Source organism: Lobosporangium transversale (assembly GCF_002105155.1).
Source record: "Lobosporangium transversale strain NRRL 3116 chromosome Unknown BCR41scaffold_4, whole genome shotgun sequence".
Taxonomy (NCBI): domain Eukaryota; kingdom Fungi; phylum Mortierellomycota; class Mortierellomycetes; order Mortierellales; family Mortierellaceae; genus Lobosporangium; species Lobosporangium transversale.
In genome coordinates, this window is record NW_019028982.1 from 51,840 (window position 1) to 76,726 (window position 24,887).

At 41.1% G+C, this 24,887-nt stretch overlaps 5 protein-coding genes across 5 annotated transcripts; 1 reads left to right on the forward strand and 4 right to left on the reverse strand.

The window, feature by feature from the left end:
• Nucleotides 1–2,618: 2,618 nt before the first annotated feature.
• Nucleotides 2,619–4,983, forward strand: BCR41DRAFT_346481 (hypothetical protein). The gene has a single exon (XM_022022898.1). It carries the CDS (start codon nt 2,898–2,900, stop codon nt 4,896–4,898), a length of 2,001 nt encoding a protein of 666 aa, XP_021884922.1. The 5' UTR covers nt 2,619–2,897; the 3' UTR covers nt 4,899–4,983.
• A 135-nt stretch (nt 4,984–5,118) lies between these two features.
• On the reverse strand, nt 5,119–6,959 carry BCR41DRAFT_346482 (GPN-loop GTPase). Its single transcript, XM_022022899.1, has 6 exons — nt 6,846–6,959; nt 6,653–6,698; nt 6,423–6,531; nt 5,989–6,251; nt 5,622–5,761; nt 5,119–5,513 (listed from the first exon to the last, which is right to left on the reverse strand). Coding segments are annotated over exons 1-6 (828 nt in total). The 5' UTR covers nt 6,848–6,959; the 3' UTR covers nt 5,119–5,245.
• Nucleotides 6,960–7,244: 285 nt separating this feature from the next.
• Nucleotides 7,245–9,916, reverse strand: BCR41DRAFT_346484 (hypothetical protein). The gene has a single exon (XM_022022900.1). It carries the CDS (start codon nt 9,876–9,878, stop codon nt 7,386–7,388), a length of 2,493 nt encoding a protein of 830 aa, XP_021884924.1. The 5' UTR covers nt 9,879–9,916; the 3' UTR covers nt 7,245–7,385.
• A 7,208-nt stretch (nt 9,917–17,124) lies between these two features.
• On the reverse strand, nt 17,125–21,282 carry BCR41DRAFT_383700 (hypothetical protein; the record flags this gene model as incomplete). Its single annotated transcript, XM_022027491.1, has 1 exon — nt 17,125–21,282. The coding sequence occupies one exon, from the start codon at nt 21,280–21,282 to the stop codon at nt 17,125–17,127; it is 4,158 nt and encodes a 1,385-aa protein (XP_021884925.1).
• BCR41DRAFT_346486 (hypothetical protein) lies at nt 21,252–22,107 on the reverse strand. The gene has a single exon (XM_022022901.1). The coding sequence runs from the start codon at nt 22,100–22,102 to the stop codon at nt 21,749–21,751; it is 354 nt and encodes a 117-aa protein (XP_021884926.1). The 5' UTR covers nt 22,103–22,107; the 3' UTR covers nt 21,252–21,748.
• Between the last annotated feature and the right edge of the window lie 2,780 nt (nt 22,108–24,887).

The window sequence follows — 24,887 nt, forward strand, 5'->3', positions numbered from 1 at the left end:
ATGAGCCACAGCGTTACCATAGCCTAATACTACACAGCAGGATGTTTTAATATCTGTTTAAATTCGTTAGAGCTGCAATTGATAACTATAAAAAATAAATGGATATAATGTAAAAGCACATTATAAATTAGTTGGGCGAAAAATACTAATATTCGGCGGTCAATAAGGTGTGTTGATGCTCAGGCTGGAGAGAAACGAGCAAGTACACGAGATTGCATACCTACAGAATACATCGTCATTTTAGAATCCAATCACTTCAAGGATAATGGAAACAAGGACCAGCAGACCTATATGCCAACTATTCTATTTTTTGTATGACTTACCTTACATCCTTGGGACTCCATATAGGACGTTAACAAGTATTCCGTTAGAGCCTGTTACTTCTTGGAGACTATCTTTAGAATATTGGTGCCGTTGCCAATTGTACTTTGTTTAAGATGTGATTGAAGCGGGAGACGTCGGTCGCGTGTTTAACCCACAAATAAGTACCGTAGCAGCACGTATCCCATCACGAGCAGCAATTGAAAGATTAAAAAAAAGCAGTAAATGGAGCTACATCTGCGCCTACACAAGTATCTCGCTTGCCATTGAGCCATTAGTACATACATGTACAGACTTTCAGTACTGAGAAAAAAGAAAAAAGTAACAATATCCATTTTCATTGATATAACAGATTAACAATAGGGAATGTTGCTTTTAGCAAGCAGCGTTAATGATGACCTTCGGTCCTTTCCTTTCATTCACAGATTCACATACCCACATAGAGTTGCTTGTCAACTAAACCAGAAGTTGGGCAGACTGTGTTCTGAACGGATGGTCAAAGCTCAGCCGAGAGATAAAAAGTTCGGCTGAGAGGCAGAGAAGAGAAGGAGAAGATAGATAAGGAACAGTCGATGGGAGCAAGGAGAAAAAGAACAGAATAATGGTCCAAGCGGCTATTTCCTCATCTATTGCGACCCTACCCGAATCAGTTGGTGTTCATAGCAAGCGAAGAGTAGATCTAGACAGCGAACTATATGCTACGTAGTTGTAATTTACAGCCCAGAGTGACACTTTGATAAAACCTCTAATCTAGTGCATAAAAGTGTAAAAGTATAAAAATAAATGTGTCTTTGATGGCAAGGATGCTGTCCGAAATTTTCCATTACCTGTACTAAATTCAAGACAGATCGATGTCAATGCGCTGCCCATCGCTGATTGTGGAGAAGACCAAACTTTCTTCTAGGAATTGGACAAAGCGATGAGCGATAAGACCTTCAAACTACGCAAATAACGCGTCCGAACGCTCGATAAAGTGTCGCAGTAAAAAAAAAAAAAAAAAAAAAACCACCACCCTTATCTTTCTGACTGAGATAGCAAAGCCGATTAAAAAAGTACGGCATAACAATGGAGTGCTGAAAGAAACTGAAACTTAGTGCATATAAAAAGATGTTCAATTGTAGGTATATATTATATATAATATTTTATTTTATTTATTTATTTACAGTTTACCGTTTACTGATTGTCCGCACGAAGCGAACCGGGGCGAACCCGAGGAGAGAGAGCCCCGATTTCCACCAGCCGTGGCTACACAAAGAATTCGAAAAAGGGTGATAAACTACTTTATTGGTTTTAACATTTGAGCAGTATTAGAAGAGTCCTATTGACCCCTCGGTCCGTTTGATTGAGCAGTGTTTTTGTTCTCTCCTTCTTTCTCCTAGTTTTTACTTTTCTTCTTTTGTGAGTTGCCAGGTTATTTTCTCCTGTGCAACCGGCCTATGGATCTCCTCCTGTCCTATAAGCATCACTGAGATATAATATATTTGTATAAAATAAAGACATTCATCCAACAACAGCAAAGTTGTAGTTCAGTACTTGGCAGGTGGACATTCTGGGCAGCCTGTTGTCTGTCAAAACCACGACTACTGATATCCTTCTAATCAATAAAGGACATCATTCATCATCAGATCAGCTTCAACTTCTTTCTTCTGCCCCATACTTACAGTTTTCATCCGTCTCTTGTCCACCATTTCTGTCTTCTTTTGATCGAGTACTTTAATACTTTAAATTCCTACAAATCACTTGAAAGTAGCATGCTTTTGTTCGGCTTGATCCTTGGCTCTCTTATTGAACCTTAGTGCTTTCCGAAGGACACCTGTTTCTGCACAAAGCAAACACATTTGCACATTTACACACTTTGAGCTGAGAAGCGGTTCATTACTTCTTTCTCTTTTCCAACTCAATTCTCATTCATTAATTCATCATTCACTCTTCCATCCATTTTGTATTGACCTTCAAGGCCTCTTTTCTCTTCATTCTATTCCATTTCTCATTTCGTCGTTCTCTTTCCCTGTAATTCTTCCTCCTTTAACTGCTATACGTTTCTAAAAATATTCGACTAAAGCTAAAGCCACTCATAAAAAAAAAAAAAAAAAAAAAAAAAAACCACAGGTGCGTAGAATTGAATATTCAGAGAGGGGCTGAAAAGAGAAGCGATGTTGAAGTATTAAGAAAGAGAGGATTTTGTTATCCTGTGGACCAAAACCAGGACCAGGATCTGGTATTTTATTTATCTAACTCACATTGAATGGCTTAATGACATTTTAGATCATACACATTGGTTTGATATGCCACCAGAACGTCGCACCTTTGCTTCCCCTCCACGATCGTCCCTGACCATCGCTATTCCCACTCCCCACAGTCATTCTACAACAAGGACCTCTACAACAATCTCATCACATACATCCTCAACATTATCCTCGCCCGGCTCCAGCAATCCCACGTCTATTCCTCCCCATCCGTCCATATCTTTCTCCACTTCTACCTCAAGGAATCCAGCAATACCAACCACACACTCTGTTCACTTTCATGATTCATACATTTCATCCTATCTAACCAATCGACATGCCAAAGAGGCGATGCTTAGTAAAGTTCATCATCGTAGCTTACCCAAGCATCAGCAGCTACGCATAGAACTACAAAAACGTCATGAAGAAAGTCAACGGCAGCTAAACGAGCGTAGTCAACTCCAAATTGCTTACCAGGAGTTCCATCGTCAACGCGAGCAATATCAAAGGGAGCAACAGCAACAACAGCGGCATCTACAGTTGCAACAACTACACCAACTTCAGCAACAACGACAGTTGCAGGCACGACCTCCCTCTTCAGCAGCATCCACCAACAGTACCATGACAGGAGCGTGGTCCTACACCTCCTCTTCTCCTCTCTCCTCCTCTTCCTCTTCTTCATCGTCATCAACGCTATCACCATCTGCCAATCATTCCCCTTTCCGTCATAGTCAATACTCTGACTGGTCTACGATCCGAGAAAAGGAACGTGCACGAATGTTAGCCAACATTGCATCTATTCGAGACACACTCCCTTCAGTACCACCACCTCAAGTTGCCAAAGAAAACCTACGACGTCTCTCTGAACGACTGCAGCATCGTCGGGCACGTACGCGCGAAACTATTCTGTATGATATTCATCAGGGTGTCAAAAGTGTTGAGGCTGAGGTTCATCGTCAGGTGGAACTCGTTCTCAGTCGACTCAAGGAAGCCCCTGGTTCCAGATATGCATTTGCATTGACCAATAGTTTTTTGTCTCAAATCCCATCATCACTATCCAATACACTTTTGCCCACAGCCAACATCCTACCTACACCACCTCCATCTTCAGATTCTTCTTCATCATCCTCACCCCTCTCTCCCTCAGCTTATACACCAGCATTCTTGGATGATGATAAAAAGCCACTTAAGCGCCGCTATGATCAAGATGGTAACGAAGATATCTGGTCACGACAACAGCAAGAGCGAGATAGGATGGAGGCAGACTCTCTCTCAAACGAGTTTGATTCAATTGCACTAGCTGGAAGCGCCCACGCTACAGATACAGAAAGTGAACATCATGCACAAGAGCCACGGCAGCAGCAGCTCTCCATCTCAAGTTCAGGTGCCTCTGAGGTTCTCTCTGCATCCATGCATACTAGTTACACCACTGCATGCTCCCGAGTGTTGGACGCAGCCTTGCCTTCTTTCATCCCTTCAATGGTTGCTCCTCTTGTATGCGTGTTTTCCTATCCTGCTCCATCTTCATCAGCACAGGCGAACCAAGGCACGGCTGAACAACAGCATCAACAACAGAAGGAGTTTGTTTTCCCATGGGGTCTACCTGATCAACCGAGGAATTTTTCGCAACATAGCAAGCAAGGATCGGTACCCTCACGTGTTGCCACACCCGATCCGGGAATCATAGTTGTGGATTCCAAATCATGGACACAGGCAGAACGCGAGGCATTGTACCTGGCTGCGACTCGTTTCCGTCTTTGTGGTCAATGGTCCAAAATTCGTGAGATGATGAATCTCCATAGGACTGATCAAGAGATTGAAACTGAATACATGAAGCTGTATGGACATCGAGATGATGATATCGATGACGATGACGATGATGAAGGAGAGGAGAAGATCCATATTATCCACGGCGGTAATAGTGGACAAGACAGTGACCATGATGAACCTATGCACATGCATGAGGATGGCAAAGTCAAGAAAGATGGTCGTAATCAGATGGAGAGCATGGACGGAGATGCAGACGCAGATGATGAAGGTGAAGGTGAGCGTGCTGTGTTTATGAAGTTTGGAGGATCGCGACGCCATCATCAAGGTCAAAATCAAAGTCAAAGCCAGAGTCAAAGCCAGAATCAAAGCCAAGGTCCAGATGAGGAACAAAGCCAAATGGAATTGCATCGCTTATCAGTGCAACCACCTCGTATAGTCAGGGTTGGTGGCGAGATTGTCCCGTCTGGTTACGAGCAACAGCCGATTGTTGATCCTCGACAACGTGAGCCCATCCGCCTGCATAAAAAGGAGTTGTTGATTGATAAGCGCTTCACGTTGGAGGAGATCCCTATGAGAATCTAATGGATAATACTATAGGCATAGCATAGCATATATAACATAGAATAGAAATAATACTTCATTATCTGCCTCTATTGTTTTTCTTTCCCCTCGTCTCTCTTTTCATCTTTTATTATTATTATTATCATCATTATTATGATTCATTTATTAAGATTTTTTTTTTTTTTTTTTTTTTTTTTTTTAAAAAAAAAAAAAAGAGTTTTCAAAATACACATTATAATCAGAAAGAGCGCCATATTCTTCCGATTTTCACGTTCTTGTCTAATATGTATTATATAATAGTTGTTTGCTATATTCTATCCTACCTTCCTGCATGTGAAAGTTGCTCATGACTAAAAGCGTAATGAACCCTAAAAATCATCATTGTAGTCATCAGTTTCACGCTCTATTTCCTCTTCTGGCTCCTTGGGTTCTTGATCCTCTCCAAACTGAATAGCATTATCAACGTGCGATAAAATGGCTGTGATTGAATCCTCGTCCGTAATATTTAGAGGTAAGAATGCCACCATGTTGAAATCCTCAACCAATTGACCAATCGCTTGGTTCAGCTGATGGTATCTGGGACTTGTCTTTTTGTTCACATCATCCATCAAGAGTAACGGATCTGGGTTGTAGTACCTACCCATATTACGAATATTTGTATATATATATATTTTTTTTAAAAAAATCAGCTCCTCATGTTTGCCTATGGTCCAGATCTTTCTCATCATACATCTTTTCACATACCGTTCCAGTTCTGAAGGCTTCATCTTAGGCAAGAGATCCATTTTACTCATGACATTGATATGAGGAATCTCTAGGTTGATCATTGCACTCATAGCGCTCATCACTCCTGCAAAAAACTTGGACTTGTCTTCTACGAATTGCTGATACATATGCGTCCCATACACACACATATATATAAAGATAAAGAAAAAAAGGAAAAAGAAAAAAAGGAAAAAGGAAAAAAGGAAAAAAAAAAAAAAAAAAAGGGTAAGCACACTAATATTGATCGTCAACAGTCAATATGTTAATTAATGTTATCATTGTAATAATGCGACTATAATTTCCGGTCCCTTCATCTGTCTCTCTTTTGTTTTTCTTTCTTTCTTACCGATTCAAGCAAATAGACGCCACAGATTGCAATGTTGAGTTTCGTCAAGGCTTCAACCAGTCGTTTCATGATATCGAAATGTGTGTAAAGCTCAATCTGACCTGGGCAATCAATAATCAGATAGTCATCCGTATATGATCCAATCTCATCCTCCAGCCAGTCAATATTGTTCATCAAAAATTCCATACAGTATATTAGCCCTCCATTGGGTCCATATTGAAGCTCTTCCATCACATCTTCCAAGGAAATCAGATCCCGGATGTCTAAAACCATTTGATTTAGGTAATTTTTTTTTTTTTTTTTTTTTTTTTTTTAAAAAAAAGGTAGGTTAGCGAGAAAACTAGAAAAAAAAAAAAAAAAAAAAAAAAAAAAAAAAAGATGAAGTGTAGTGGGTAAGAAATGATATCTCATATTATATTATTATTGCAATGTACCAATTGTTGGTTCGTATTCAAATTTTTCTGCCGCGGGATCAAGGTTGACAAGATGGACCGGCCTTCGAATGTTTTGGCAGTGTGTCATAATGGTTGAGCAGTATGTGGACTAACAACAGCAACAATAGTAATGAAATTTGGGATCATTAGTATACCATTCCATGTTCCAGAGCTGTCTTTAACTTGATGAAAAAGTAAAAAATTAGAATAAAAAATAAAAAAAAGCTCACCTTGCCACTTCCTGCAGGACCCATGACAAGTTGGCAATACCGACCCCTATATGAATCATAGCAATATTATCGAATGTGATAAAGTAATAATAATAATTAGAAACTTGCTTAATTTCTATCCTGTTATTCTTTTAACCTTCATGCATGACATGAAGGAAAAAAAAAGCCTCTTCTTTCAGTAATTCATGCATACATTATGTTGATAAGCAATAAAGTGTCCTCTGCGAATATTAATTATGTTCCCTGTTTAATGTTTGGTTGTTCTGTTTCGGCTCTTGCTCTTGCGTAATATTGGTAGTCGTTCAAGTCAAGGTTATGGCATGCGCAACTTTTACACTATTTTGATCACGAATCATCAACAAAAGCCACGAGGTTGTTTAATTTAAAATACAGTCACATTGACGTGAAGAGTGATTGGTAAAGAAAGGCATGATATGAACTGATATGCATGTGGCATATGGGCAAATGAAAGAAAACAGGCGAATATATTCCCAGCCAGCTGGGAAATTAAAAAAGACGTGCTCTAAAAAAAAAAAAAAAAAAAAAAAAAACAAACAAACAAAGAGTGGCATGCAACTATGATAAATGACAGTAACAATAACAAAAAAAATAAAGAATGCGAGAATAACGATGTTAGAAATATAGTGGGAAATGAGTATATGAACAAAAGAAGTAGACAAGAAGCGGAGTATATCCATTCTCTGGAGGAATCTGATCAAGCATTGCTGGTGACCTATTGAGAGAACCCATGCTCTTCTAACCGATCTTCTGTAATTTCCATCTCGTTTTCTGACAAGTTCGTTCCTGATGTAATATCAGTGTTACTTATTATGCCCATGCGCTGGATGCCTGGCGATAACCGAGATCGTCCTGGACTTGCCCCTGAGGTCGACCGCATCTTGTGCGACAAGTAATCCCACTTGCTAGCCATCGATCCCACGGACCGTTCTGGGAGGTAGTGTCGCTGGATGTCTGCCCATGCTCGGCCGAATCTTTCGACACCCTGTCTTAATAGATCCACCTCATGCTCTGACCACGGGGCATACTCGACGGGTCGCTTTGACCCAAGTTGTTCAGTCGTCGAAATATGCGTCTGAAGATAGTCCCATTTAGCGGCGATTGAGTTGATAGATCGCTCTGGCAGATAAATCCGCTGAATATCCGTCCATGATCTACCAAATTGCTCTACCCCTCTTTCTAACAGCTCAACTTCCTGATCTGACCACTGTAGTTCCATATTCCCTGATATCTGGGTTGTAGAGGTAGAAATAGATGTGTCACCTCTCATATAGACTGACCCAGAGTTCAATGGCGATGATCTTCCTTGGCTGTCGTGTCGCCTTGAGTATAGATACCTAGTGGAGGGTTTTATGTCCACATCCATAGTGCTTGATACTGCAACAGCTCCAACTTTGTCGTGCTGAGATCGAAGATGCTCGTATTGCGACATGAGGTACCAACGTCGCTTGCATTGCTCCTTGGTGACAACTGGATCCACTCCCATCAACTCTGAGACTCGCGACCAGTAGACTTTTTGATTATTGGGGAAATTCTTGATAATAATGTCCTCAAGGCGCCTCGTCAAGGGTTCGGTCCAGGTCATTGGTCGGTTCCTCTCCGTCCAAGGCTCAGACTCAGCCTGCGGGGTCTGCTCCACTTGTTGATGTAAATTATTATGGCTATCCTGCTGGCCAGTCATCGCTGAGAGCGACTCTGTAGAAGACACAGAAAACCTGTGCGCAGACTGAGCCTCTCTATACTGGTGCATTGCGGGATAGGCCGATGTGTTTATGTACGTCCCTTCTCTAGTCCAGACGGGTGAGAGTGATGCCTCTCTTGACGTTGACCCTTTTTTTGAATAGTGATCGAATTGTTGTCTGTCCCTCTCCTCAATCGGATAGTTCAGCTCTGGGCCATCACTACTGGGCAATATTGTCGTTCGTGGCGGGTATGGTTGATCTCTACTCTTCTTTGTAGATGGTCGCCCCACTGCCTTGTTTTGTGACGAAGTTTCCCATTTCAAATTATCATATGCTGCCCGAGATTGCTTCTTGTAGTGTATTAGTGGCCTTGCTGTTGGTGCTATCATTTCATGCTCTGATGTTTCATCTCCTCCACGAGGTACAGCTTGCTGTTGTTGCTGCTGTTGCTGCTCGGCTTCACGTGCTTGCAATAAGCTCCACATGATCGAGATACCGCCCTGAGACCGCTCCGGAAGGTATTTCTCCTGGATTCTGTTCCATGAGGGCCCAAATTCTTCGTAGCCCTTTTTCAATAATGCCACTTCTTCTTCAGTTCCTGCGCGTCGTCGCATAATCTCCCATTTGTTTTTGCATTGCTTTCGAGTGAATGTATTACCCATTTGGGACGCAACCCAGACCCAATTGATGCGATAGCCGCCTGGAAAGCAATCTTCAATGAGATTTTTGAGTTGTTCTGATTGCTGTGGTGTCCACACTCTTACAGTCCGGGTGGGTTTGATGTCAGTAGAAGCAGTTACGGTGCTGCTGGATCGATTACGCCCCATTGTGCTTTTGGCGCTCGAAGGGCGTGACAAAGGAGAATGTTGTTCTGTATTCATCCCGACATCGTCATTCTCATCGTCCTGATAGTCATCTAATGCAGGATGTGAGGAAACGCTAGATTTTCGAGGTGAAAATCGGTGTATTGGTTCCGGTGCTGGATGATGCGCATGACGGTGAACATGTGTGTTGAATGTTTCCTGCGATGATCGAGCACTAAGGGTAGAGGGGGATGTTGTGGTCAGCGCGGGCGTAGTCTGCTCCGGCACGGACGTGCGAGAAACTGACACACTTTTTGAAGTCTGGATAGGCCAGGCCTCATCATCTGATTCAGGAAGTTCACCGTAGAGGCGTGCGTATTCCTGCTCAATCTCAAGTGTGCTACGGTGAAGATGCATACGCTCCTTCACTTCGGCCCACTGTCCATAGAGCTTGTATCGCTCGACAGCAATGTATAAAGCTTCCTGCTCTGCGTTGGTCCAGGGCCTCTTGACAGCGTCCTCTGACAGAGATAACTTTCGGATTGCCTTGAATGGCTTCTCATGGTTGTGAGGACTGTGAATAGGATCACTTGGAGTCCAAGGGATTGTATGGGGAGGGGACATTGGAGAGGAAGAGCGTTTTTTCTGAGGATTGATTGGCGAATTAACAATAGTAGTGGGTGTTGATGGGTCTGTAGACTCGGTCATGTCGCTCGAGGTCATAACAAACGGGGCTGGGGTATCAGAATGAGTATCCGATAAAAAATATGAGTAACACTTTTTTTTTTTTTTTTTTTTTTTTTGCGCGCTTTAGAAAAAAAGAGTTGTGTCTTCGTATTGGGAAGTCAGGAAAAGACCCCGCAGGATGTGGCCGAATTTCTTAGATTGAACGGGAAAATGAAAGCGAGGCTAGTCGAAAGCTTTGTTTCGGTGTACAATTGATATTGTTCAGCAGCAAATGGAAGAGAAAGGTACGTAAGTTAGAGCAACCAATGCAGACTGATAGGAGATGTTGAGCAGATATGAAATTATTTGAGGGCGAGTGAGCAATGATCAGCCCGAAACATATGCATTGGCATGAGATAACCACTTACAGTACAGTTCTTGTCATATCACCCACCCAAGGAAAGGAATAAGGCTTTTTTATCAAGCGCTTCGGGCAATGTAATAAGAACGAGAGGGAAAAAATCGAAAAAGACGTTGTGGGAGTCCTGAGAGAGGCAGTTAAACGACGTGATCTTGTGGAGAAGCGAAATAAATAACCTTGGCGTGCGATTGGATAGGCAGAGGTGGCCAAAAAGGCAAGATCAAGAGAGGACGCGTCTGGAAGTCGGATGTAGATTTGTTGTATATGAGAAGGGTAAGGGAAGTGTTGTTGACCTGAGGAAAAAAAAAAAAAAAAAAAGTTTGGTGAGAAAAGAATACTACAAGAGAAAAATATTTTTTATATACTATTGTTATTTGTCGTCCTCTTCTTAATGTGAATGTGCGTTCTCTCAAGAAAGGAAATTGAGGTGAAGATCGATTGAAGTACCCCAAGAGAAGAGAGCGCAAGAGATTGAGAGTTAAAAAAAGATGGGGGAGGAAAATAGGCAAGGAATGGATATGATACGATGTGATGGGAGGACAAAGAAGGAATGTTGGATGGGCAATCATAGGCAAGTAAGCACAAGAAACGAGAGCCAAAGTATGGGCACAGAGACTGGAGCCAAGAAACGATTATATTATCTGAGAAATGTAATCCTTTGCATATAAAAGAAGATGCTGTAGAGAGGAAGTGACAGAGAGAAGTGAGCAGGAAAATTGTGTATTGGACGGGAGAAACGAAATGATACGATTCAGTAATGCATACTATGCTGTTAATGGTGTAAAGTTGTCATTGTTGTTAATGCTGTTTATATTGTTAATGGTGTAATGCTGCCAAGGTTGTTGGTTGATGCTGTTTCTTTTTGCACTGGCGGTGCTGTCGACGTTTGGGAAATATATTCGATATTGGTGTATTGAAGTGAATGAATGAATAAATGAATGGATAGATAAAATAGATAAAATAATCTAATTCAATAACATCTATAATATTTGTAATAGTTAATGTTACGAGCTTAAATTCATAACCAAGCCTTTGTCTGCGCTTTTTTTTTTTTTTTTTTTTTTCTTTTAAAAAAAAGCACCTGTGCGGGAAGCGAAGCGGATCGAAATTGATCTTTGTAAAACGATATCCGGATTTGTATACGAAAAAGAGTGTTTATATAAAAGTGTTTGTATCCTTACCAGTAAATATAAAATAAATAATAGAATAAAATAAATAAAGAGCGACCAACGAACCTTTTTTTTTAATTCATGAGAAGAGATGAATAATGAGGAAAGAGAAGACAAGAGCAGTTGAAGTAAAGAGCTGGAACGAATGAAGACAGAGAACAATCAATTGTTGTGGGAAATTAGGAGAGGGAAATGAGAGGAGGGAGGGGTCGTCAAAGGAATAATAATAATAGTACTAATAATAATAATAGTAAAATAAAGAACTATTTTTCACGCGGTGGTCAGTGCAATAAGAATAATAAATAGTGGTAATAAACAGGAACAAACAAAATAAAAGACAACCACAAGTGACACGCGATGAAGTTGCAAACAGTAATCGCAATGAAAAAGGAATGAGGAATCAGAGGTTATAAGGAATGAGGTCAAGAGAAGCAACTGACAGACTGAAAGTAATAGAAGTTGGATAGATGAAGCAGACGAGGAAGAAGTAAAGAAGGTAAGAAAGAAAGAATAAAAAAGATTGGAAAAAGAGGAAGGGAAGTAGGGGAGGGAAGCAGGGAAGGGAAGAGAGGGAAGGAAGAGGAAAGGAAGAGGAAAGGAAGAGGAAAGGAAGAGGGGAGAGATGATGTGATGATGAATGGATTAAAGCAAACGAAGATAGAGAAGGTAAGGAAGCCAGAAAGCAGAAAGAAAAAGAAAGAAAAAAACATGGAAAGAGACAAGTCCCCAGCCTGGAAGCACGCGCTTGGCGCATTGACTGGTCGAAACAAACGGCTTCGATCCAATTGTAAAAATATGTTAATAGACAGTATATACAATCATGTCAATGTAAAAAGGCGATGGTCCTGGCTTCGGGCAACTGTCGCTGCACCACTGCACCGCATTTAAAAAAAAAAAAAAAAAAAAAAAAAAAAACATTCTACAGTGTTTGTATTGAATATTCTATTTAGAAACTATATTATAAAATATTTATACAGTACAGAGCAACGTTTTTTGCATTACAGTTTGCTCCGACAGGAATGAAGGTGTACATGTACAGTATATCTATCTATACATGTATGATTTTTTTTTTTTTTTTTTTTTTTTTTTTTTAAAAAAAAAAAAAAAAAAGATGCCCGGTGATTTGGTGCCGACAGTTGGTCTTCTTTTTTATTAATTGCATAGTGATTTTGGCATGAATAACAAGGTGTTTAAAAAAAAAAAAAAGGAGGAAGGGGGTCAGCGTAAGCTGTTCCAACGGACAATAAGGAGAGTCAATTAATCATTTTGGGCAACAAGGAGGAAACGGTAGTAAAGAAAGCCAATGACCTTGCCCTTACAAAGAGAGAGGGATCCAAGGACAATTGGTGAGTAATGGGAAATGTCGCAACTTTTTTTTAAAAAAAGACAGAGAACAGTCTTCTCCATCCACAAAAGCAGAGATGCACATGCACACACAACATATTTTTATTACATTATATCCATATATTCATACACAGACACACATGCACATAGAAACATGATATGAACAACAAGCAACAAATAACGAGCAAAGAAGGATGATTTAGCAACTCTGACATTTTTAAAAAATGCTCAAAATAAAATTAAATACAATTAAATAGATGTTTGTGAATGATATATATACTCACCACATTTATTCGAATGGAATGAAGCTTGATTGAAACTCTGTTTTCTGTGTATTGAAAAGATAGAAAAAGTGAGTAGACAAGAGAAAAGGGTACAAATCCATTGGTACTCCCAAAGACATTTCCTCCAGCTTTGCTCCGTTTGCTTGACTTTGATCTCCCTTGCTCTGCCACTTGTCCTTTTCAAAATAGGAGTACTGCCGCAGTTGTCAAGTGAGCATCAATACACCAAATTTTCGTTTCGAAAAAGAATTCCGAGCACCCTGTCTTTTCCATTTTTTAACCGTGATCCAGATTTCCAAGGAATATGTAGAGCCAAGTAGACTATCTATTACAGAAGCCTAGTGATCTAGTGATAGACAAGGCTCTGTTTTTTAATCTAATCACTATGTTTTCTACTTCAAATCACGGCATTATAAGTGAAGATATATACCCTCTTTATATTTTTTTAACGATCTCGATTTTGAAGTGGATATTTATGAGAAAGAAAGGTATCAAAGGTAAAGCGATAAAGCTCGGATCTTGATTTGTACTTGGCCAAACATGAGAAAAATGACTCTTTATGCGGTCTTTGATAAGAGTACAAACAAAAAAAAAAAAAAAAGAGTTCTTGCTTGTGTTAACATCTCACTCCTTGCTTTCCTTGCTTTGAGTGTCCAATGATCATGGAAAGTTTCATCTGCTAGTCTATTTATTGATGTCTCTTAATCTACCTTCGCCTTTGCCTTCACTTTTGCCTTTACCATCTCAGTTTTTACCATTGCCTCAGCCTTTTTGTTTTACGACGTCAATAGTATGCTAATGCTATTTTTTACTCTTTCTTTTCTTTTCTTTTCTTTTGAATTCCCGCTGGCCAGTGCTCGAATTCAAATGCACGTGTGTTATCCTTCAGATGTATACTTTTTATTGATAAAATAGAAAGGAGGTACAAATGTGAATATATATAATATATACATAAGATTGGAGAGCAATTAATCCTCATGCTTCAACTTAAAAAGAATAGAAAAGAAAAGTGAGATGAATAGATGGAGGCTGCAAGATGTGTGTGTATGTGATACAGACAGACTGGTGGTGTCCTACCCTAAACAATAAAAGCAATAATTTTTTCAAGTAGCCCTTGACGCGTCCCTGCAAAGTGTGCGACTGTAGACACGAAAATGAGACTAAAAATACACTTACTATTGTTGAATAATATATATTAATGTAGATCTAATAAATATTCGATTGAATCAGTGTGTCGTATCCATCAATGTTTACATGTCAACATGCCAATGAACGGTGGCCTGCGCGTACGCTGGCTTCTCTACTGACATATGTCCACATCTATTGTCACATGACAGCCTATATCTGCGTATTTTAAGAGTCCGGCTTCATTATGTGTATTATTATAAATATTTATACTTGCAGAACATGTTTATTTTTTATTGTGGAATAGCAACTTTTTGGTGTATTATCTATGCTGAGCTCCTTTGACTTTCGGTAACTACAATGAAGGGAATGTCGAGCTCTAGAAAGACTAATGTATGGATATCTCGAGCCTTTGCTTGCCAAAGGAAAGAAGGATTGGTTTTGCAAAACTGGATAGAGCGCAATGGAGTAAACTTTTTTTTTTTTTTTTTTTTTTTTTTTTTTTCTTTTGCGCACGAGACAGGGCTGACGTTGGAAAAGCTCTTTCCCACATGAGTGTGTTGCTCTACCTCCCTCCTCCCATCATATATTTCTATAATTACATACTCACAATTGCTGAGTACCTCTCAACAATGTCTTCGGTTATTGCTCTCCACCAATGACTATCCACGATGTCCTTATTCTCCCTGGGATATTCCAAGTAATATGAAATAATACAAACGCCAATTACGCTAAAAGAGCGCGAAAGGAATACATTAGTTTTTCCAATAGCCGTTTTTTTGTTCTCCTGAGAACAAACTGCATCAGCAACAAACTCATTGGAGCTCCTTCCCTTTCTCTCACCCTTTCTTATTTCATTAATGCGCGAATGCATCCAATCACGACCATTGACGTTATGAATATCTGATACAAAGTCAAGGCTATTGAAGCATAGAGTAACGAAAGCTTGTCTATCATGTGTCATGAGCATAAATAAAAAGAGTTCTTCCTTTTCATATGATGTGGTTCATGCTTTTTTTTTTTTTTTTTTTTTTTTTTTGTTTTGCCTTTGGTTCAGATTATCATTGAGACATCCGCAAAAAAAGGGACTTTGTTAGACTACATGTAAAGTGAGAAAAGTCTACAAGTTCCTCGGTCTAGCTTTTCTAAGAGAGATGACCCTTTAGGCATGGAGCGTGTGAGGTGTGTATGGTGGCGTGCATCACTTTTTTGTCATACAAAAAAGCGTCAATTCATGACAACGGAGTTAAATTAATCATAGGTGTATATTTTGTTTATACCCAACAGTCAATGCGGGAAGTGGAGAACATGCGATTGTATGGTTTTATGGTTGCAAGGGCTCATTTTATTTGGGAAACTACGATCCTTCTTTCCACTTTCACAACAAATAAAAAAAAAGGGATTATTTCTTGTTGTTCTTGACATTTTGCTACATGTATTTCCACTCGAGTATTCTGAAAAAAATTCAATGCAAGGGCGAGCCCTGTGTAAACTGTGCACAACAAAACAAGAGCAGAGAACGATCTTAGTGATATGAATAATGATGATATATAATAAAAAATAAAAACCGGTTTTATGGATACATTAAGAGGCCAGAACACTTTGCCATACTACAAGCCCTTGCTGTTCCTCTCTTCATCCTAACTCCGTCCTAAAAAAAATAAAAAAAATAAAAAAAAAAACACGCCTTTTCCTTAACTCTTTTGTTTTTTTCAGGGTATTCCTTGATTGTTTTAAACAAAATAGGGCCTTAGAACATCTAATCAGTAATCATTTCATATAGATCAAAAAATGATGGATCTATATATTTATTCAATTCCTCATGCAAAATGTCAAGTCATTGCGATTAAGGGACTAGAGGAGAAATACCTCGCGCCGCTGACAGGATCAAGGAAGGAAAAAAAAAATGCAATTGTAAACGAGAGCATTAAGGATGTGATGATTAATGTATTGATAGATAAATAGCCGACTAAAATGAGCATCATGAGCCAAATCGACCAAGAAGGGTCCAGTCCAGTCAGCTAGCCAGTCCAGCCAAGGCAAGGTATGGCAAGTCAAGATGAAGTGTCAATCAGACAATATATGTACAATAAACGGTTTGTGTTTCCGCATGTCCATCTGACTAGACTAACGGTCATTGTTCATTTCATAGCCCATTTTCATATTTTTTAAAGAAAGGGTTGCCTGTAAAAATTTTCATTATGCATCCTAACAGCATGTGCATGATTAAAAGCCCAACAAACAGCTATATAATGCAAATAATAATATATTTTTATAGCAGCTTAACGAAGGAAAAAAAAATGAAAAGTAATAATTCATCCATGAACAATTTTAAAGAGAACGAAGAAGACTGACATGAGGTTTAGGCTGGGCTTTTTAAAAGAGGGCTCTCAAACATTCAGGTCTTTCTTTTCAGCTCGTAATTGAACAATTGGGCGGACTTCTCTTCCCCTCATCTGGTTGGCGGATTGTTGGTATCCATCTTATCCTATCAATACCCTCTTTCATTCCCATCCCTATCCACTTGTTCTCTAAATAGTACATGCAGTATAATGAAAGCGATTCATATTTCATGTATAGAATATATATAAATATACATATATCAAATCTTACACAATAAGATAATCTGCATAAGCTCTTGTTATGAATTCATGCGAGTATGTTCTCTTCTATACACAAAGAGCCTTTCCTTTCTTCCATTGTTTATCGTTAGCTATTTCGTTTTCTGTCTACCCTCGCTTGGGTGATCACATTGCTTCAAAGAATGACCGTTTCATGAGGCCCTTTATTACAAAAAAAACCTAAATGGTGAGATATGGTCGTAATGCACCAGTTAATTAGTCATTACGCCCTGTCGTCTACAGAGGCGTGAGAGTGGGAGATTAGACAAAAAAGGAAAAAAAAAAAAAAAAAAAATAGAAAAAAGAAAAAGAAAATGCAGATTTCTAAAAAGCAGACTTTTACAATACAGTCGGAGCTATTGTTGCTACTAATGATGTGTTGGGTGTTGTTGTTGTTGTTGTTGTAGCCTCAGCTTCAGTTTTTGTAGCCTGGACAGGATCAACCTTGCCAACAAGATCTTTCTCCTTGAGCTGGTTTTCACCCTCGCCGGGTGATTTAGAGGAGTCTAAAAGTAGAACAGGACTAGTGTGGCCCTCAGCAACCTCAACCTCCTGCTTCCTTATCCGTACAACTGCATCGGTAGCTTGGGTTGCACCACTCTTCTTTTGATCCACGTTTGTGGTAATATCGTTGCGTGGGTTTATGGCTACTTGAGTGCCACTATCATCTTCGGTCGAGACCACATCCATTATTTCATCTTCAGCGCAAGTGTATTGCTGTTGTCCTTCCTGTTGTTGAAGAGGCTCTGCGGGTGTCATCTCCACATCGGCATTTTCTACGATCAGATCAACTTCCAAAGACTCTTCTGTCAAAGCTAATGGCTGGATAGACTTATAGGGTCTTTTTTCTGAACCCACCGGTTCGTTTGAGCTCGATGTCAGACCTTTTGAAGATAATCCATGGCGTGATGATCCACTTGAACGATGTGCCGGAACAGCAGTTGAGGTCGATGACGGAGATGGCCATTGATAGAGCGGTTGGCGAGACTTCCTCGGCTCTTCAGGGTAATAAGGATGTGGGTCGAAGCGCATCCCATCATAAACTTCATCCTCTATTGGATCGTAAGGACTGACTAACACAGGCATTCGGATCTGAGCCCTGATAGCATCCCATCGACGCCCCTGTCTTGCCACAGCTGCCGCCAGTCGGGCCATGTCGCGACTTTCCCATCGACCTGCGGCCCACTCCAAGTCATCTTCCAACGCATAGTCGATAAAATCTGATTCCTGCTCATAATCCCGATGTGGATGGCGTTGTTGGTGTGACTGTGAGTAGCGGCTACTGTATCGACCTAATTCAGTATCGTAGTCATATTTGTCATACTCGTAGCCCGCTCGAGATGCACGACGTCTATTACTAAAGCTGGTATTATTGATATCTCCTGCCGGATAGTCATATCCACCATAGCGAGTGTCGCGATTCAAAAGAATGTCCTCTCGTCGACGTTCCTCTTGCTCGTCCAAAAGGCTTGATCTATCCTGTCCTCTAGATGAATTTCTCATGAGATTTCTCACTGGGCTGCGTCCTATTGGTCGGCCTCGCTGCTCAGACTCGTGGGGCCTGAGTCGCGTTTCTTTGTTTAATTCCGACAATGGCTCATCTCTGGAAGGTTGATTTTGGCTAATAATTTCACTTGCACCATATGGCCCAAGATGGGCGTGATTGGCTTCGTATGAATCACGATAAGACGATGACACAGAGGATGAGCGATGGTGACTAGGTTGCGGCTGTTGGCTATGGTTATGATTGTGATACATATGGTATGAGTGTTCGTTATCGATGTTATTCCTATTTATACTCCAATAAGGCGCACAGGCCTGAAATGATCGATCGCAATACCTTCTGTAAGACAGCTCCCTTTCGCTCTTAGGTTGGTCTTCCTGTTCTTCCATTACTCCTTCTTCAAGACCAAAGCTGTCAGTGTTATCATGACGAATGTGGTTTCCACTGTGCTCAGGCTCATAACCAGAAGAACGAGCATTGGTTTCATCCCGGTAGGCCCTTGCTGATGGAGGATAATTTAATCCTTCATCGCTTCGTGTAGACATTGTCAAGTAAGCGTCCCCGGGCTGATCATAATCACGCTGATATCTCGAACGTACAGAGTTTGGTTCTTGAGGGTAACGCTCCACGTCCTTATCGTAGGCTCGATAATCTCCGTAAGACGATGAATGGCTTCGGTGATGATATGGATTGCGTGGCTCTCCGTGAAGAGGTCCATCAACATCCATTCTTCTTCGCTTCCCGCCAGCATCATAATATCGGTCATACTCCAACTCGACAAGCCGTGCATCGAGAGGGTCCACTGTCCTATACTCATAGTTCTTATCAAACCGTCGCATGTCATGCATATCTCTTCGGAGGCGTTTAGCTCCATCGCCATATGGGTCTATATAAGAAGTTCGATCCTCTGTTCCTCGTCGCCTAATACCTGCCAAACGTGTCTCACCTGCGGAGCCTTCGGTCTCTACGTCAATATCCATGCTTATACCGGGTTTGTTTGCTTCATTAGGTAGCTTGCTATTCTTAAGATGTCTGCGCCACTTGGACATACACTGCGTTTGAGAGTAACCACGACTTTGCATCTTTTCTGCAATGACACTCCAAACAACATTCCCAACAGGAAATTCCTTCTCAATTAGACGATACATGTATTGACTATCTTCCTCTTTCCATTCAATATGTTTCTGATGCTCATGCTTCGTAGGTTTTGGCGACCTCCTCTCTTCTCCTATCTCTTGTCGTTCGCTTTCACCAGGTTTTCCTTTGTTGTCGCCAGGCTCGGGTCCGACTGATGCACGAAGTGTTTGTGAATTTTCCTGTCCTGCCTCGGATCCTGGCCTAGATAGACGGGCTTCGTGATTTTGAGCGCCATCATCATCCGATACCATACTCTTATCATCTCTGCCATTCGCAGGAACACCAGCATCACCATCTACAAGAGTTTGATCGACGCCCTGACGTTGTTTACCACGTGATGAGGAGTGACTAGTGCTGCCCAAATGATTTGCTTGATTTTGCCGATGTTGAACACGCCACCAACGAGATTTGCATTGTGTTCGATCATATCCGCGTCCTTCCATCTGTTTTGAGACCCATGCCCAATCTACTTTCCGTGACGCAAACTTGGTTTCAATAAGATGCACCAAGAAATCACTATCCTCTGGCTTCCATTCGATTTTGCCAAAGCTTGTAGGTGTTGCTGTGATAGCCGACACTGAACGTATTGGATCATCTGTAGTTTCGTCTCGAGTCTGCTGTGGGTTTGACTGCCTGCGATGATGCTGTCTGGCGGGAGAATAGTCTTGAGGGTTCTGGTTAGCACCCACAGTATGACCACGATGACCACTTTGATCCTCATCAGACCAAAGTTCATCCTCTTCGAGCACACCACGTCCGTTAGCATATCGACTAGCATAATGCGATGCAGAGCTTCGATGAGGAGGTAATAGTGCTGATGAAACAGGCGAAATTCTAGGTCGATAGTCATTCCTGCGCTCCCTGTAATAATATCCGTCTCCATGTTGGTGGTCATAGGACCTGCGAGGGTCATAGTGGCGTGGGCGATACGGGTCCGAGTAGCCCATTCCATCAGGTGCGCGCTCATGATCCGATCGATGATGCAGCCTATTCTGGTCCTGTCTGGACTCGCCAACTATGCGCTGATCTATCGTTTCTTCATCATCATCATCGATCAGTTCATCCTGTTCTTGTTGATCTCGGAGGTGGTCTCGGGTCTCTTTATCCTTGGGAGGATCATTCCCGTGAAGTACCTTGTTCCGAATGCGCTTCCATTTGGATCGACATTGGCTTTTTGTAAAGCCGCGACTGGCCATCTGCTGCCCGACCCAATCCCAGATAATATTGCCTTTGGGGAACTGTGTTTCAATGAGATGAACCAAATATTGTGCATCCTCTTCCTTCCAATCAGTTTTGCTAACTATGCTACGTCCTGATGCGAGTGCATTAGCAACCTCAGTGTCGACCTCAGAGGAAGTGCTCCTGGTGAGATGACCTAATGTCTTTGTCTTTGTTACAGCGATGTGCTTGTTGGTGAGTGTTGCTGGCTGGTGGTGATTGTTGGAACTAGAGGATGAGATTGAGCTCGATGTCGAATGGGTCTTTAGTGTAGATACACCAGAACTCATATTGTAAGGTAGATGCTGGCTAGAAGAGGGTTGTGGCTGAGAAATAGTGGTTGTATTGGTAGTGGGTGATAAGCGACGAGCAATCCTTTCGAGAGTCACTTCTCGCTCTGATGGTTCGGTATGGTCTTGATCTTGTGAATACTCAGGAGCTCGAGAACGCCTTGAGGATGATGAAGGAGGTGGAGAAGGAAGACTGGAGCGCACAGCTGATCCAGCGTCTGGGCTGGATGATTTTGTAGGTGGCGTGACAGGGGGTGAGGATGAATCAACAACTTTGGACTGTTTAGATGTCATGTTGAGAGGATCCACTGCCGGTGTGCTGGCAGATATGGAAGGCGCAATGGACATGCGTGGATCTAATAGAGGTGCGCGTTAAACCGCAATGTGCGGATGGATGTGAATGTCTAAATGAGATCAAAGAGCTAAGTAGAGGGCAAATTCTAGTTAGCATCAAGATCATGGTTGGGAGAAAGAGTATCTGATTGATGTATTTAATATGCAAAAACTGTTTGGTTGGAATTGCATCAGATAATTATAATAATATAATAAAACCGCGCCTTTTACACAGCAAGGAGACCATCGTCATTGTCATACAATTAATTAGGGGGCGAAGGAAGGAATGGAAAGAAGCGAAGAGATGACTGTCCCATGTGGCATGTAGGGATAGTGCAATACCAACGACAAAAGCGTGACAATAAAAAAAAGAAAGAAAGAAACTCGCAACTAACGGTTATGCCGCAATTTGTTTTTCTTTTTGGTGAAAGGAAGGGGGAACAGGAGGCTTGAGCACCTCGTACATGTTACTTTGGTTCAATCATGTAGGAAGCAAAGAGAAGTGCCTCTGCCATGTAAGGTTAGTTGCTGAGAGCCTAAGGCAATAGTGAATAGGTGGTTCAGAAACAGAAGCAAGCGTCAGAAGCAAAGTGTAAAGTTGAAGAGAGTAACAAAAAGTGATGGCAAAGATTAACACCAAACGAAGAGAGAATAATAAGAGGACAGAGCCTATTGAGCAGACCACTGTTGACTGAGTCCATTGCGCAGGGGCTGGCGGAGGAGAGAAAGAGAAGAGAGGAAGGGAAGGGATAGCGCCAGTGATATCAGCGTTGCCAGGATGGGTAGACACAGGTACCACATCACTAGCAAAAAGGAGGATCCAGTCCATGCTCATGAATATTAAAACGTGAGGGTGCATTTTTCCTACGTTTTTGCCTTTTTTTTTTTTGAAAGGATGCAACTACAGACAGCAGCAGCCTTCGATTTTTTCCCTGCTTACATGTATAATTCAAGAAACGATAAACCCTGCTGTTTCTTTCAGCTATTTTCAAAATTTGCTCTTCTTCAGGTATTGACGTTGGTTGTAATGAGAATGTGTGTGCATTGAATAACAAAGTCAATGCAGAAAGTATGGCTTGAAGTTGATGGTAAAGAGGATCAGTTGGGGAGGTCAGAAACTCGATAGATTCCCTCCTCAACTTTACTTAATGATGACGATTTATTAGATGGGTTGGATGAGGAGTGAGAGAGCGAGAGAGTGAGAGAGTGAGGGTGAATGAATGAGACGTTTAGGGTCAGGGACAGCGATGGTGTGCACCATGCAGCAGTGTGTAGGTGAATGAGTGTTAAATAAAATAGTACCTGTGAAAGAGCGAGAGATTGGCGTGCGGTTTGACAGGGGGATGGTGGTGTAGCAGTCAGTTGTTGAAGGGAGGAAAAAATTGGTAAAAAAGAAGAGAGAGAAAAAGAGAAAGAGTCAGAGCGAGAATGTGAAGGATAATGGAATGTGGTCCAGGTGCCCCTGTTCGGATGCGGATGCTGATGACGGCGAAGGGAACCCCGTAAAGATAGAAAGTCGGCCTGGTCTGGTTTGGTAAAAAAAAAAAAAAAAAGTCTTGGCCAGTCAGCTAGTCTTCTAGCCCTTTAGAGTGTCAAGTTCGACCTAGCCTATCACTGGGTGTACCATCAGGTCATGTCATGTCATGTCATCTTGAGGTTGTCCCCAACCAGTTAAGATCGCCCATCAGACCAGATCCGACGAATAATGATGAAGAGGAGCGAACAGTGAACATTGGGACTGACTGAGTGACGGTAGATGTGGGTTTTAGGTGGATCATCCCCGACGGATAGAACAGTATCTCAGACAGAACAGGACAGCTGCCCTATTTTTTTCGCTCACGATCGTCAATGATGCCAATCAATGATGTGTGAGCACTTTGTACTCTTACATGCTCATCAAGACAAAGAGTGATTAATGATATGTTGGACCAAGCTATCTTTCAACAATTCCCTACTAACGAAATCATTATGATAAAGGATGTCCGAACAAAGCTCCGACAGAGAAATCGCCCCACTGAACTGTTGTTCTCTCACGTTCTCCATGTTTATAACTGTCTGCTCTTTTCTTTCTCTACAAGAGAAGAATCGAACGTTACCATCGATGGTTCTGATGGCATCTCAAAAAGTGATGGTGTTGATGTCAAGTCATTCATGATAGCGATACGACGATCAGGATGCTGGATGATCAATGGATGATCGCAACCAGCAACTCCCACGGAGCTGTGCATACTTTAGATCGGTAAAGACGCCCATGATGACTGCGCAAAAGATCCACTGCCATCATCCCATCACCTCATGTCTCATGTAACGAGGTAGTCGGATGGCATCATGGACTATCTAAGGCCCGTCACAGTGGCCCATCCTTCTGGGCTTGGATTGGATCCTGCAGTAGTGTGTCATTACGTGCGTGTTTTTTTTTTTTTTTTATAAAAAAAAAAAAAAAAAGCTAGAGAGGACGAGCAATAAAAGAGAGAGGGCGTGGACCTGCTAAAGGCTATTGCTCCTCCTTGTGTTTTTGTACTATTCATGTACATTCTGGTACATGTTGCAAGGCACTGTTCTGCATGAGCCCGGCTCCCCCGAGCCCTGATCAATTGGGCAATGGACAAATCAAACGATGCAACAATTGCACCAAACCTCGACTAGCCAATCATGTACTTCCGATGTTAGTCTTGCACAACCGAGAGCACTTGCGCCATATTCAGTAGACTAAATAGACTTCTATGGGTACTGAACAGCACCAACATAAATATATATATAATGTGTAATGGCTTTCCCCAATTCTTGATTTCTGTCTCTATTCTATTTCATTTTGGTTTTGTAGTCCTCCTCTGGGTGATCAAATTTCATTGTATGAGAAGAAAGATTCTCATAGTTATTGTGGAAATGCAATAATTCTGTTTTAGTGCAACAACTCCATTTACTCTTTTTTTATACGAGCTCATTGCATGAGCATTTTAGTGAACACAGCAAACTGTTTCAAATTGAAGGAAGCAATGTTTGTTCAAATGAGAACGACTCTATGACCTTGTTCTGATACGCGTGATGAGAAGCAACAGAGCTGCAATGTCAATAATTCAAATAAAGATATTGCATAGTAGTAATACATGTATCCAGAGAAAAAATTGAGGCTTTTTTTTTTTTTTTTTTTTTTTTTTTGCTATTACATTTATACTGTACCAAGAATTATCGAAACGGGTCTTACATCTTTACAAGAAAACAGGAAACTCTCCAGCGGTGTTTCAGTCGTCATCCATATGATGCATGTGTACCAGATAGAAGACTATTAGCACCACATACTAAATTCCATACGCTTGGAGATAGAGGAAAGATACACAGTTGGGAGAAGATGAACTAATCCCAATATACCAAATTTCAAGGATTGATTGAGTGAAAAGCTGTGTTAGTGGTAGCAGTGAGATAGTATTATACCAGCCAGTGAGTCCCTAATGGTATAAACCTCGATTTTTCAAGTCAGTTTATGACTATATTGGCTCAAATAACCATGTGCAGTTCCGTATGTGAATATCGTATTAAGTGCTTAAACAAATTAAGCTATTGTTTTGTCACAAAGCAACAGTTATGAAGATTTATAAAACATGCTTAACTCAATGTCACCA